The sequence below is a fragment of the Lethenteron reissneri genome, chromosome 63 (genome assembly GCF_015708825.2).
Source record: "Lethenteron reissneri isolate LAM-NWPU_2019-01 chromosome 63, ASM1570882v1, whole genome shotgun sequence".
Lineage (NCBI taxonomy): Eukaryota > Metazoa > Chordata > Hyperoartia > Petromyzontiformes > Petromyzontidae > Lethenteron > Lethenteron reissneri.
The window spans coordinates 2,671,910-2,687,176 of NC_083841.1; the positions used below are offsets into that span (position 1 = coordinate 2,671,910).

General features: G+C 55.4%; 1 protein-coding gene across 1 annotated transcript; it reads right to left on the bottom strand.

Annotated features, from left to right (window-relative positions):
• Positions 1 to 7,237: 7,237 nt before the first annotated feature.
• LOC133358710 (myeloid-associated differentiation marker homolog) lies at positions 7,238 to 14,056 on the bottom strand. Its single transcript, XM_061577149.1, has 2 exons — positions 13,346 to 14,056; positions 7,238 to 12,631 (listed from the first exon to the last, which is right to left on the bottom strand). Exons 1-2 carry the CDS (start codon positions 13,823 to 13,825, stop codon positions 12,200 to 12,202), a joined length of 912 nt encoding a protein of 303 aa, XP_061433133.1. The 5' UTR covers positions 13,826 to 14,056; the 3' UTR covers positions 7,238 to 12,199.
• Between the last annotated feature and the right edge of the window lie 1,211 nt (positions 14,057 to 15,267).

Genomic DNA, 15,267 nt, shown 5'->3' on the forward strand with positions numbered 1-15,267 from the left:
CAAAAACACACTCTGATAATATATGCATTGTCCTTGAAACTGATTGGTCCACACCAAGGGATGTTAAGGATACAATTGTACCCTGAACGTTTTAAGCCATCCAACCAACGGGCACGTGGGGTTGCGAGCTGGGTTGGCGTCTGCGTGTCCCGCCAGAGTACGCGTGTTGTATCGGGCATCCATTGGTGATGAACGCCTTAGGGTTTGCACCAAATGGAGTGCCATCATTCATGGAGGACAGACCACCCTCCATGCACCTTTGACTGGACACGGCTACCGAGATCGGTACACCGCCGCTGTCGTCTGGGGCAGCACAGAGAACCAGAGAAACCAGAGAGCCGTCGCTTCGTCGGGTCTTCTTCAATAAAGTTCTCGTTTGGGAATTCACTTACCCCCCCCCCCCCCACAATCAGCCACGTGTCGCACCACGGGGTCAACAAAGTTGCCTCTCTGGGGTCAACAAAGTTGCCTCTCTGGGGTCAACAAAGTTGCCTCTCTGGGGTCAACAAAGTTGCCTCTCTGGGGTCAATAAAGTTGCCTCTCTGGGATCAGCAAAGTTGCCTCTGTGCGGTGTGGGGATCACGAGACCGGCTCGCCCAGGGGGAGCTGCAGCAGCAGAAATCAATGAATGCCTCTCACTGTTGCGAGCGCTCTCTGCTCGTTGTTATTATTATTACTGCTACACGTACACACATACGCGCCATTGTGGCTTTTACTGCGGGTTTCTCTCCCTGTTCCATGAAACACTTTGGCGGCAGTGCTCGCTTGTGACCGCAAGAGCAGAGAGGTCATTCCTGGTCACAGTGGTGGTGGTGCTGGTGGTGCTGGTGGTGGTGCTGGTGGTGGTGTTGGTGCTGGTGGTGGTGCTGGTGGTGCTGCTGGTGATGGTGGTGGTGGTGGCCACTGCCCCTGCTAGCAGCACGGGCGCCGCGGTGGCTATGAGATGTTAACTACCTCGCCTGGTATGCAGGAGGTCGTGGGTTCGATCCCAACCCTGACGCCTGCTGCTGCTGCTGTATATTTGGAGTTTGCGTGTCTCTCTTCTCCCCGTCGTCGCGTGGATTTTTCTCCGGGTCCTCCGGGATTCCCCCTCCACATTTAGAACCGCGCGTTCAGAGTATCTGTCTGCTATAAATGTCCCACGTGATGATGGGCCACTTGGTTGAGCGACCATTTGTGATCGCCACGTAGCCCGGTGGCGGTCTTAAAATTTCCAAATAAAACTGAACTATTTCATTTCAAAGAAAAATCGTGTTTTAGTTTTTCAATCGAGTAGCGGTGAGGCACCCCGGGAGTGGGGTCAAGGGTCGAGGTAGGATCAGTGGGAAGGCAGTGGCCAGTGTCTGACCTGCTAATTTGTAATCGGTAAGGGTCGAGCGAAGTGTCATGGTGTCGTTGACTCGTTGGTTCGGGTTTAGAGTGTGGTTCGCATTGGTTGAATTGTCAGAGTCAACTGGAGTGCAATATTTCGATTTAAAGCTTTCGTGACTGCAGGGATTCATCTTCTTGGTTCTTTCGGTAAAGTCACGTAGAAGGGAAATAATAAAATAATAAAAATAATACATAGTAAAATACAATTCTCACTGAGAATTCAGTAGATATTAAAACATAATAAAATACAATTCTCACTGAGAATTCAGTGAGAATTGTATTTTATTGTTTTATTTTTATTACTCACTGAGAATTCAGTGAGAATTGTATTTTATTATGTTTTATTTTCATTATTTTATTATTTCCCTTCTAAGTGACTTTACCGAAAGAACCAAGAAGATGGAGTACAATAGTCTGGCTGGCTAGTTGGCCAGGGTTTGAGGCAGCAGTGACTTGTACCCTCAGAACCAACACTCCCCCACCCCCCCCCCCATCGTCTTCTCTCCCATCTGTTTCAAATCATCATTCCCCACTCATCACCCACCCACCCACCCAGGCCCACGCACTCCGCGGGTCTCCTCGGAGTTCCACCCCCTCCACCACCCTCGCTCCATCGGCTTCCCCCAAAACTCCAGGATCAGCGTCACATTTTCCGCTCTCTGGAAAGCTCAGCTTGTGAGCGATGGTGGGGTGAGTGGGTGAGTGTGTGGCGGGTGGTGGTGGTGGGGTGAGTGGGTGTGTGTGTGTGGTGTGTGGCGGGTGGTGGTGGTGGGGTGAGTGGGTGTGTGTGTGTGGTGTGTGGCGGGTGGTGGGGTGGGGTGAGTGGGTGTGTGGTGTGTGGCGGGTGGTGGTGGTGGGGTGAGTGGGTGAGTATGTGGCGGGTGGTGGTGGTGGGGTGAGTGGGTGTGTGTGTGTGGTGTGTGGCGGGTGGTGGTGGTGGGGTGAGTGGGTGTGTGTGTGTGGTGTGTGGCGGGTGGTGGTGGTGGGGTGAGTAGGTGTGTGTGTGTGGTGTGTGGCGGGTGGTGGTGGTGGGGTGAGTGGGTGTGTGTGTGTGGTGTGTGGCGGGTGGTGGGGTGGGGTGAGTGGGTGTGTGTGTGTGGTGTGTGGTGGTGGTGGGGTGAGTGGGTGTGTGTGTGTGGTGTGTGGTGGTGGTGGGGTGAGTGGGTGTGTGTGTGTGGTGTGTGGCGGGTGGTGGTGGTGGGGTGAGTGGGTGTGTGTGTGTGGTGTGTGGCGGGTGGTGGGGTGGGGTGAGTGGGTGTGTGGAGTGTGGCGGGTGGTGGTGGTGGGGTGAGTGGGTGAGTATGTGGCGGGTGGTGGTGGTGGGGTGAGTGGGTGTGTGTGTGTGGTGTGTGGCGGGTGGTGGTGGTGGGGTGAGTGGGTGTGTGTGTGTGGTGTGTGGCGGGTGGTGGTGGTGGGGTGAGTAGGTGTGTGTGTGTGGTGTGTGGCGGGTGGTGGTGGTGGGGTGAGTGGGTGTGTGTGTGTGGTGTGTGGCGGGTGGTGGGGTGGGGTGAGTGGGTGTGTGTGTGTGGTGTGTGGTGGTGGTGGGGTGAGTGGGTGTGTGTGTGTGGTGTGTGGTGGTGGTGGGGTGAGTGGGTGTGTGTGTGTGGTGTGTGGCGGGTGGTGGTGGTGGGGTGAGTGGGTGTGTGTGTGTGGTGTGTGGCGGGTGGTGGTGGTGGGGTGAGTGGGTGTGTGTGTGTGGTGTGTGGCGGGTGGTGGTGGTGGGGTGAGTGGGTGTGTGTGTGTGGTGTGTGGCGGGTGGTGGTGGTGGGGTGAGTGGGTGTGTGTGTGTGGTGTGTGGCGGGTGGTGGTGGTGGGGTGAGTGGGTGTGTGTGTGTGGTGTGTGGCGGGTGGTGGGGTGGGGTGAGTGGGTGTGTGGTGTGTGGCGGGTGGTGGTGGTGGGGTGAGTGGGTGAGTATGTGGCGGGTGGTGGTGGTGGGGTGAGTGGGTGTGTGTGTGTGGTGTGTGGCGGGTGGTGGTGGTGGGGTGAGTGGGTGTGTGTGTGTGGTGTGTGGCGGGTGGTGGTGGTGGGGTGAGTAGGTGTGTGTGTGTGGTGTGTGGCGGGTGGTGGTGGTGGGGTGAGTGGGTGTGTGTGTGTGGTGTGTGGCGGGTGGTGGGGTGGGGTGAGTGGGTGTGTGTGTGTGGTGTGTGGTGGTGGTGGGGTGAGTGGGTGTGTGTGTGTGGTGTGTGGTGGTGGTGGGGTGAGTGGGTGTGTGTGTGTGGTGTGTGGCGGGTGGTGGTGGTGGGGTGAGTGGGTGTGTGTGTGTGGTGTGTGGCGGGTGGTGGTGGTGGGGTGAGTGGGTGTGTGTGTGTGGTGTGTGGCGGGTGGTGGTGGTGGGGTGAGTGGGTGTGTGTGTGTGGTGTGTGGCGGGTGGTGGTGGTGGGGTGAGTGGGTGTGTGTGTGTGGTGTGTGGCGGGTGGTGGTGGTGGGGTGAGTGGGTGTGTGTGTGTGGTGTGTGGCGGGTGGTGGGGTGGGGTGAGTGGGTGTGTGTGTGTGGTGTGTGGCGGGTGGTGGTGGTGGGGTGAGTGGGTGTGTGTGTGTGGTGTGTGGCGGGTGGTGGTGGTGGGGTGAGTGGGTGTGTGTGTGGTGTGTGGCGGGTGGTGGTGGTGGGGTGAGTGGGTGTGGTGTGTGTGGTGTGTGGCGGGTGGTGGTGGTGGGGTGAGTGGGTTGTGGTGTGTGGGTGTGTGGCGGGTGGTGGTGGTGGGGTGAGTGGGTGTGTGTGTGTGGTGTGTGGCGGGTGGTGGTGGTGGGGTGAGTGGGTGTGTGTGTGTGGTGTGTGGCGGGTGGTGGGGTGGGGTGAGTGGGTGTGTGTGTGTGGTGTGTGGCGGGTGGTGGTGGTGGGGTGAGTGGGTGTGTGTGTGTGGTGTGTGGCGGGTGGTGGTGGTGGGGTGAGTGGGTGTGTGTGTGTGGTGTGTGGCGGGTGGTGGTGGTGGGGTGAGTGGGTGTGTGTGTGTGGTGTGTGGCGGGTGGTGGTGGTGGGGGTGAGTTGGGTGTGTGTGTGTGGTGTGTGGCGGGTGGTGGTGGTGGGGTGAGTGGGTGTGTGTGTGTGGTGTGTGGCGGGTGGTGGGGGTGGGGTGAGTGGGTGTGTGTGTGTGGTGTTGGCGGGTGGTGGTGGTGGGGTGAGTGGGTGTGTGTGTGTGGTGTTGTGGCGGGTGGTGGTGGTGGGGTGAGTGGGTGTGTGTGTTGTGGTGTGTGGCGGGTGGTGGTGGTGGGGTGAGTGGGTGTGTGTGTGTGGCGGGTGGTGGTGGTGGGGTGAGTGGGTGTGTGTGTGTGTGTGTGTGGCGGGTGGTGGTGGTGGGGTGAGTGGGTGTGTGTGTGTGGTGTGTGGCGGGTTGGTGGTGGTGGGGTGAGTGGGTGTGTGTGTGTGGTGTGTGGGGGTGGTGGTGGTGGTGGTGAGTGGGTGTGTGTGTGTGGTGTGTGGCGGGTGGTGGTGGTGGGGTGAGTGGGTGTGTGTGTGGTGGTGGTGGGTGAGTGGGTGTGTGTGTGGTGTGTGGTGTGTGGTGGTGGTGGGGTGAGTGGGTGTGTGTGTGGTGTGTGGTGTGTGGTGGTGGTGGGGTGAGTGGGTGTGTGTGTGTGGTGTGTGGCGGGTGGTGGTGGTGGGGTGAGTGGGTGTGTGTGTGTGGTGTGTGGCGGGTGGTGGTGGTGGGGTGAGTGGGTGTGTGTGTGTGGTGTGTGGCGGGTGGTGGTGGTGGGGTGAGTGGGTGTGTGTGTGGTGTGTGGCGGGTGGTGGTGGTGGGGTGAGTGGGTGTGTGTGTGTGGTGTGTGGCGGGTGGGGGTGGTGGGGGGAGTGGGTGAGTGTGTGGCGGGTGGTGGTGGTGGAGGAGGAGGGGGAGGAACAATAGAGCAAAGGACGATTGCTGCACGTGTTACAGCCACTTGTTTTGTTCGATCCACTGCTGGGTGAATGCCTCGGGTTCCACGTCGTGTGCATTGGGTTCCATTCCTGACTCGGGTGCCTCTTGCAGGGATATCCTCCAAGGTTTTCCGGTTTCTTCCCAGAGTTAAAAAGAACCCAAACAGTGAAACTGGTTTCGATTTAAAGCTTTCGTGACTGCAGGGATTCATCTTCTTGGTTCTTTCGGTAAAGTCATGTAGAAGGGAAATAATAAAATAATACAAATAAAACATTATACAATTATTTTAAAGCTTTCGTGACTGCAGGGATTCATCTTCTTGGTTCTTTCGGTAAAGTCACGTAGAAGGGAAATAATACAATAATAAAAATAAAACATTATACAATTATTTTAAAGCTTTCGTGACTGCAGGGATTCATCTTCTTGGTTCTTTCGGTAAAGTCACGTAGAAGGGAAATAATGCAATAATAAAAATAAAACATTATACAATTATTTTAAAGCTTTCGTGACTGCAGGGATTCATCTTCTTGGTTCTTTCGGTAAAGTCACGTAGAAGGGAAATAATACAATAATAAAAATAAAACATTATACAATTATTTTAAAGCTTTCGTGACTGCAGGGATTCATCTTCTTGGTTCTTTCGGTAAAGTCACGTAGAAGGGAAATAATACAATAATAAAAATAAAACATTATACAATTATTTTAAAGCTTTCGTGACTGCAGGGATTCATCTTCTTGGTTCTTTCGGTAAAGTCACGTAGAATGGAAATAATAAAATAAAAACATTATTAAATAATTCTCACGACGTTTCGGCCACAACGCAAGCAGCCGTCCTCATTCAGACGCCCTGTTCTTCACCTGAGGACGGCTGCTTGCATTGTGGCCGAAACGTCGTGAAAATTGTATTTTATTATTTATTATTTTATTATTTCCCTTGTACGTGACTTTACCGAAAGAACCAAGAAGAAAAAGTGCAACTGGTATTGACCACATCCTGCCACGCTGTTGAGCAATGGCCCGCAAACGAATCAACTCGGATCACAGCGGCAGCAGCGGCAGCAGCAGCAACGCGCACGGCTGCGAAAGAAACTTGGCAGGACGTCTCCTGAAATAAAACAATTCCTCGGAGGCTCGGCGAAGGCTGTCTCCTGGGTAAACAAAGCACAACAATAATCATTGTCTTCTTCTACTTCTTCTTCCGTAACGGCTGGTGATGTAGATCGGTGCCGGATGAAGCTGGTGCGGGATCTGTAGCAGGATGTTATAAAGGGGCCCTAAAATAAAATAAAAACACGTGAATATTCAAACACACATTTGTAACTTGCACAGTAAAGTAATTGTGTATTTTTTAATTTGCTACACAGCCGGATAATACGACAAATCGCTAACCTTAAACACCCGGTCGTTCATAACAGTTGAAGGCGGTATAGTACTATAGTAATAGAGCAAGTGCAGAATCACTGAACCGGAGTTGATAGCTTGAAAGCATTTACTGGTAGGAACCTCCTGGTTCCACCAGCCCACAGGGAATTATTGTGTCCAACCGTCCGTCGTGCATCCAAAAATGGGAGGGGTGGGGCTGGGTGGAGAGGGGAGGGTGGGGAGGGGCTGGGTGGGGAGATGCTGGTCACCCCGTGGTGCCCTTATAAAACTCAACGTTTAACCTACTCACGCCGGCTTGTGCCCGCCCTCACAGTCGGACATATTTGCGGAATACACCACGCCGCCGTTGACCCTGGCCATTGACCGAGCAACCCAACGTTCCTACCAGCTCCCTCCGCAGGAATGTTTGTTGCAGGATGCCAGCCGCATCGGTGTGGAAGAGTAGGCCAACATCGAGAGGGGGGGGGGGGGGGGGTTCTCTTAGAGCCCACCTCGAGAAGTGGTTGCCCTTCCACCAGCAATGACGCGAGTGAGCAAATGCAGGGCAGCTCCTTTGCCTCTCAGATATCCAGTGCAGTGTCCACACGGAGGACACTCCGCAACGAGACATTTCCCGGAGAGAAGATCTGTGTCGTAAACAGAAATGTTTATTGAAACATCCAGCAACGTCATGCGTCGTTACGCTACATCAACAACAACAACAACCACAGACACCCGACGGCTTTGAATTCACAGTCAGTTGTTTTAAAAATGTATTTGGACCAGTGTGGGTGGGCCTTTTCAGCCGCTCCGCGGTGTGTGTGTGGAAGAGCCCAGCACACGTGCCGTTCCCTAAACGTCGCCTTCATTCGCAGGACTTCGAGGCGCTTACCAGAGGTCACAACCGGGTACCCGATACCCGTACCCTACACGATACCCGGCTACCCGTACCCGGCCGGGTACGGGTAGGCCGTGAGTCACCGGTGAGTAACCGTTTGTCACTCATTTCGGGTAGGGTACCGGTAGCGTACGGGTAGCCGTTTGCGACCCTGGTGCGGCCGGGTACGGGTACAGGTAAGGAATCAAAACCCGTTTGCGACCTCTGGCGCTTACACCATCGGCAGTCTCCAGGCAGGGGCTATCCCCACCGACCGCTCCAGAACCTTCTATCCTCTATCGCAACACAAACCAACAACTCCCTCCACGAAAACAAATCCCATTTGAATCATCCCCAAGCCAAACCCACGCTTAGCTGGCCAGACCATCAATCGTCAGTGGCTGTTCCGCCAGAATCAAATCAGGATCGCCCTAGAAGAGCAATTACCGAGCGGGTAATAGGCCGATCTGTATCACGTGATCGTCTTCGATGTCCTTTACAGATGCACGGACCATGAACACGAAACGCGATTCTCGCAACGTACACAACCTCTACGCTATTCCGGTCAGACAAACGGAACGACGTGGACTGCCAAGCTGATTGCCGGGTGTCCCAGTTCCCAGTGCACGTGACCCCAGCCCTCTCGAGCCCGCCCTCTTGTCGGTCAAAGCTCCCACGTGTCAAATGATGCCGGGCCACGTCAGTCCGTCAGTCATGCGACGAGACTTGGGATTCTCCTGCAAGTCGAGGCTCCAAACAGGATGCGCGGCCCCTTCCGTACGCACGCGGGCGTCGTCCGCGAGCCTCTTGGAGCCCGATGGTAATGATCGCGATGACCGCGATGACTGCGATGACCGCGATGATCGTGATACCCAAGTCTCGTCGAGGATCGGTCTTATCCCCCCGTCGATGACATCATCCCGTTCAAGACGTTGTCCCGCCCGCGCGGCCACATCGCAAGAACGGAGGACGGCTCTCCCGCACCACCCCCGCCTTTTGTTCCTCGACGTTTCACCGTCAGGAGACTCGAGGTCACAACCGGGTACCCGATACCCGTACCCTACCCGATACCCGGCTGCGACCCTAGTGCGGCCAGGTACGGGTACGGGTAGGCCGTGAGTCACTGGTGAGTAACTATTTGTCACTCATTTCCCAATATCTTGTCTCTTCTCACAATTCAAGTTCCTAGAATCAACCCACCCACGCCTGCAACATGGCTTCATCCCAGAGGTCGCAATCGGGTACCCTACCCGTTCCCGGCCGGGTACGGGTAGGGTACCCGATCGGGTAGGGTACGGGTACCCGTTTGCGACCCTGGTGCGGCCGGGTACGGGTATGGTGACGTCACCGCCACTTAGTGGCGGTTGTTGTTGTTGTGGAGTCCCACATTCGTTGTTTTTGGTTTGTTCTTGGTTGCCCACGGCTGTGATCCAGTGTTTTAAAGGCAACGACTGTGACTTAGACCTTCCCTGAACTTCACCCGAAAACACCGCGGGCCATTTATTTTCTGGCTGTAAACGGCGCGCTTGTCTGGCCTCGTGTCCTTGACGTTTCTCTGCACGTGCCAGGGGGAGCCTCATTTCGATAAATAAATCCCCAAAGCAGCTCCCCGCAGCGGTGCAACCCGAAAAAGCATCGGGGAGAGTGAGCGAGCAGCAGCTTTCGAATATCCTGCGAAACTAAGTGATGCGCTGCGAGAAAACGTATCTAAGCAGACGTGATCATTCGGTCTCTCCGTATAAGATACACGTTTAAAAGGCGGTTGTGTGGGTCAGGGGTCAAGAGAGTCGAGCCGAGACTCACCGAGTACCTGGGCTCGAGTCCTTGTGATGGCAGCCATCACGTGGACTGAACTCCACTCCTCCTCACGGCACGCAGGGTTGGATGGACATCGAACAAAGGCGGTGGTCACCGCATCGTCGCGCGGCGCTTTCAGATGCGCTTCCGCGGCCGTCTGGAACGCTCTTCCCTTCCGATATTAGGAAACCACGGGAGCTACGCACACTTTTAAATCATCATCCAGATTGACAGTCTCATTTCTCTAGAACTGCTTTTTGTGTTTAGTTTGATGGTCGGCTACGTACGATGCCAAACAAGTTTTAACACACACACAGACTCGCACAGCGACCCAGAGTTTCTTGTCCTTCCCCCGTACCTCCGATGAGCAGGGTCGGCTACGTACGGCACGAAAGAAGTTCAACATCCCGTACGTGGCCGAGAGAGAGCGCGATTGGAATAAAACTGGGAACAATTACAAGAAGACGAAAAGCGTTGGTTCCGGAAGACCGGACCGGTCGATGGATAAAATTCATCCTTTATAATTTTACTTTTCGGGCGAGAGGGAGATTCTGTTGTTGTCCGTTGCTCCCAAAACTTTGTGCTGGAGTAAACTACTGCCGCTCACTTGCACGAGCAAACCTGCTGACTGCACAACGGTGCGACGGCGACAAGCAGCGGCGGGCGCAGGTCTGCTCGGATGGTTCAAGACTACAACTAACTACTTCTTCCAGTGCATCAACAGGAGCGAGTACAAACATTTTTTGACAAAATGGTAGTAAAAAAAAAGCACGGAAAAAAAGACAGCGAAAAGAAAACTTCTTTGGCATGAGTGATTCAGCGGGTGAGTAAATGTAACCCTTTCGCATTCCGAGACCTCTGCAAGCTGCAGGGTCGTTGTCCCGTTCATCGCCGAAGCTCGGAAAAACGTACGCGGTTTCCGTGTAAATTTTTGATTCAGAGAGGCGTAGCAGCAACAGCAGCAGCAGCGCCGTTGACTTCAAAGACGTCGTTGCTCGCCGCCCCGAACTGTAGCCACACGACCACCGCCCTCTTACGATAGCGGGCACCAAACCGCACAACACGCCCACCCGCACGGCCTTGTGGGAGCCTCGGTAAGTGACGAGTTTATCCATAAGAGGTTGTTTTTGTGAATAGAAGACAAAAAAAATATCATAACGAGCCCAAGTGGGAGAGATGGTGGGCGAGCGGATGAGCGAGCATCCCCACTGACCCACCAACACTCCAACTCCCCCCCCTCCCGCCACCCAAGTGGCTTCAGAGATGCCACGTTTGATATGAAGTTTTGCTTTATTCGCAGTAATTGATGTTGCTGCTGCTGCTGTTGGGAGGCACGGTGTGTGTAAATAGCCGAGTGCAGTTAGGGTCCATAATACAGGTCGTTGTTTTGGGGTCAGATCAAGTAAATATATAAACGTTTCGTTAAACCCGCCACCACCCTACGCTGCCAACTAGTAAGGGTTTGTGTCACGCAAACTAAACGTGCCAATTCGTCACGAGCACAGCACCACCGGTGTGTGTTGGAGAGTAAACACACACTTACAATTCGGGTACGACGTTTCGCCAGCAGTCACAACATCAGGCGACAGCCACAGTTGCGTTTACTCAACTGTGGTGGCGCGCCAATTTTATGTTGATGGGTGGAACAGGGATGTGGCGGCGGCGGGTTTGCAGATTCGAGGAACTTGCTCCGTCGTTTCAGCGGTCGTGCCGGGAGAGGGGGAGTCGAAACCTGCGACCTTCTGGATTGCAAATACAGTCTGTGAACCCGCAACACGACCGTGGCAGTAGAATGTCATAACGATGTCGTAAAAAATTCACCAAGCGTTAATAATTATGGCTTAAGTGACCATTTTACACTGGCATAGATATCTGTTAAGCCGGCCTCTATAACTGTATTTTCTTTTATAGCTGTGGCCCTGGGCTTGCTTAAACTACGCACCGATTAAAATCAATTCTCACACCCGCAATACACGCACTGTATGGCGTGTGTGTGTATTGTTGGGATCAGTAGGGGGAAGCACACTGCTCTATGAACCCGGCGACCCGAGTTCGAATCCCGCTCACGGCCAACACCAGTGAAGATTATCCGAACCGGTCCTGGGGCCTCCCCTAGGTCGACTCAGCTTCAAATGAGTCCCGGGGTGCTTTAAAAAAATTCCACTAGCGAGACAAAGGCGGCTGGGCGTGGTGCTGGCCACCCACCCCCTCGTGTGCTGTGCCGGCCTTCATAGGTGCTGCTCGCTAGCAGCACTTGCCCCAAAAGTCTCGAGGCTATACGGGGGGAAAGCTTTGTCTTTGTCTTGTTGCATTCTAATGGTGGGTCAGGAAATATCTCACCAAAGTGACGCTTTTCTCCAACCCTAGAGTTTCTGGATATTTTGACAGCCAATCATGAAACAGAGAGGTTTGCCAGTGGCAAACCGGTGAAGCCAACCGAATGCCGTTTCTTACGCTGCCAAGCGCAGTTTGCTTGACGAGCTTAGCCTCTTCATTTTAACCCGACTCCCGCTCCCCAAAATTAACCGAGACAGACTTTACACAGGAGACTGACGTGAAGACCTGCTACAGCACAACTGAGGAGAGAGAGAGAGAGAGATCTCTAGCGACTGTGCGGGTGGGGAGGCAGTGGTAACACACAAGTCAAGGCGTTGTGTGCGCCGCCCTCACCACACGTTAAAACAATCTCTAGGCATCCAGACCTCGCACACAAAAATACACGACGGGCATCCGTCACCCCCCCCCGTCACCGCCGCCGAGTTAACGGGGCGACCACTGACCGTCATGGAGATCCGTTAGTCATCGGGGTAACCATTCACCAACAGATTTCCAAGCGAGTGAACGCTCACCCCTATAGCTAGCGGATCTCTACAAGCATCACGTGACACGGAAAGCAGCCAGTCCCCATGGGCCCGGCCCGTCCCGCGGCCCGCCAAGACGCTACAGCGTGCGGCTGATGATGACCAGGCGGCTCGAGTACACCATGTCGGCCACGTAGGCCAGCAGGTTGATGTAGGTGAACACGGTGACGGCCAGCTGCATGTCCCAGTCGCAGCTGCCGACGTCGCGGCAATAGGACGAGGAGCGCCGGGGTTCGCCGTACTTGTCGGAGAAGCAGTAGACGGGCCACAGCACCGCGGCCGTCACGTAGGCAAGCACGGCCACTAGGCCGCACAGGGCCAGGAAGCGGTCGAAGGGCAGGCAGAGTCGGCCCGTGCTCTGGCACACGGTGAGCAGGATGATGACCGCCACCAGCACGAAGCAGACGCAGTACACGGCCAGGCACCACTGCAGCGCCGGGTAGCGCGAGTACAGCCCCGGACGATCTGCCAGCACCACGAAGATGAGGCACGCCACGAACGCCTCCAGCACCTGGGGGCGCGAAACGTGTGGACACACGCACGTGTGCGATTTAGCGGAGGGAGAACAAAAAAACACAATGGTTTTAACTTATCTTTGTCTTATGAACCCAGGTTTTTAATTTGTAAAAGGCTTTATTAGCCTAGGATTCAAATATGCTGGCCTCATACAACCAACGTTGACATCTTTTGAACCCAGGTTTTAAATGTTGGCTGTGGCCTCACCCAGGTTTAATATACATCACCCTTAAAAGTTCCAAGATTGAATTATGCCCCATGAATTGAGGTTTTATTTTGCTGCCTGGTATTATAAGGCCAAAATGTACATTCATGTAAGGCTTTATAAACCCAGATTTTAATTCTGGCTTCATGAACCCAGGATTAAAATCAATCTGATGTGCCTTAAAACCCCCGGGTTTTATGCATCTTATGAAACTTGCGAGCCTGAAAAAAGTATGGGTTCATATCTGCCGCCATCTAAACCCACGTTTTAAATCGACATCTAGAATTTTAAGCCCAGGTCTTGAATCTAGTTTTACGATTTTAAAGCCAGCTATTAGAACGAGTCCCTCATTTCCATCTGCTGTGGTATCTTTTTTCCATCTACCTATCGGGTCTGTGTGGCCGTGTGTGTACCTCAAGCAGTCCCAACTCTACACAGCGACCCAGACAAGCAATTCGGCGCAATTCTACCCTGCGTGCGTGTGGCGTTTCCGCCGGGGGGCACCTTGAGCAAGCCGGGCACGCTGGCCATGTAGCCGGTGACCTCCCCGGGCCGTGCCCGCGTCAGCGCCACCTCTGCGGCGTAGGCGAGGAAGGCGAGGCACGAGAAGACGGTCGCCACGATGGTGAAGGTGCGCTGCTCGCAGTTGCTGCACGAGATCTCGCGCAGCCGGTAGACGGGATGCAGCACGGAGGCGGACAGCAGCAGCAGCGCGGCCAGCATGGCGTACGTGACCGTCAGGTTCTGCCAGGAGATCTGCGCGCAGCCTCGCTGGCCCAGCAGCTCGAGGAGGAGCATGAGGAGCGAGCAGGCGAAGCAAGCGCACCAGGCGAACATGCAGAAGTCGCCGTACGAGTGCGCCTTGCCTCCGCTGTGCGCCACGAGGCTGAAGGCGACGCAGGTGAAGGCGACCTGGAGCACGCGCACGACGCCCAGGCGCGACGTCACCGCCTGCGAGTTGAAGACCACGGCGGCCGGAGGCATGGTCGCCGCTTGCCCGCCGCTCCCGTTGAAGTTGTCGAACGGAAGCTGTTGCTCTCGGCAGCAGGTGGGGCCCCTGCCGTGCGTGTACGCGACCCGCTTCGCCTCTTCGCGGCGTGCGAGGACGAGGGGGATTGTGGGAGTCGGAGATCACTCGCGAGCGCGTGGGCCGTGTGTCTTCGTGGTCCGAGTAACCAGCGCCGAACACGACCGCACCCTTCCTGTGTTGCGAGGGCAGTGGAGGGAAAAAAATGCGCGCGCAGACTCAGCCGCAACTCGCAGCCACCGCCCCCGCAGACACCCACTCACTTCCACTTCTCCTCCCCACCCCCACGGACAGCGCGCACACACACACAGCACACGCGCACGCACACACACACACACAGCACACACACACGCACAAGCCACACACACACACGCGCACACACACACACACAGCACACAGCACAGCACACACACACAGCACACACACACGCACAAGCCACACACACACACGCGCACACACACAGCACACAGCACAGCACACACACACAGCACACCCAGCACACACACGCACAAGCCACACACACACACACGCGCACACACACACACGCGCACACACGCGCACACACACACGCACACGCGCGCACACACACACGCGCGCGCACACACACACGGCACACGCACGGTCCCTCAATAAACAGATTAACAGGCGAATGCACTCACGCACCCACCCCCACTCCACGATTGCATTACAAAGAGACAAAGATCAGCCATGTAAGCAGCCTTGTTTACCACCGTAGCTTTGTTTACCACCGTAGCCTTGTTTACCACATAGCCTTGTTTACCACCTTGTTTACCACCGTAGCCTTGTTAGCGAGGACCTGTTAAGAAGGCCAACTTCGCCCCCACGGTGGCAACGGTTACACTCGGCACCAGGTACTCATTTGAGGCCGAGTCGATCTAGGGGAGGGCCCAGGACCAGTTGAGATAATCGTCACTTGGTGTTGGCCGTCAGCGGGAATCGAACTCGGGTGGCCAGGTTCGTAGCGTAGCGCTAACCGCTACCCTACCGCTCCCCACCCTTTGACACACACACACACACTGACTCACACACCCACCCTACTACTAATACACCCCGCACGTACCAAACCACCAGCTAACACACACACATACCACAGCCACCCACTCACCCGTATGAATCACCCTGTCTCGACCCACCACCCTGCCAACTCGCACAAACACCACCCCCCCCACCACCCGGCCACCCCGTTAAGGCTTTAACAAGGCTGTCGAAGCATTCCTGTTTGCGAGCACCTATTATCACCGGTACGGCACACGAGGCGGGCGGGTGGGTGGCCAGCACCACGCCCAGCCGCCTTTGTCTCCCCGGTGCCGGTGTTCGCACACCGCAGCAGGTACCGATTTTTTAAGGCCGAGCCGACCTAGGGGAGGGAGGCCCAGGA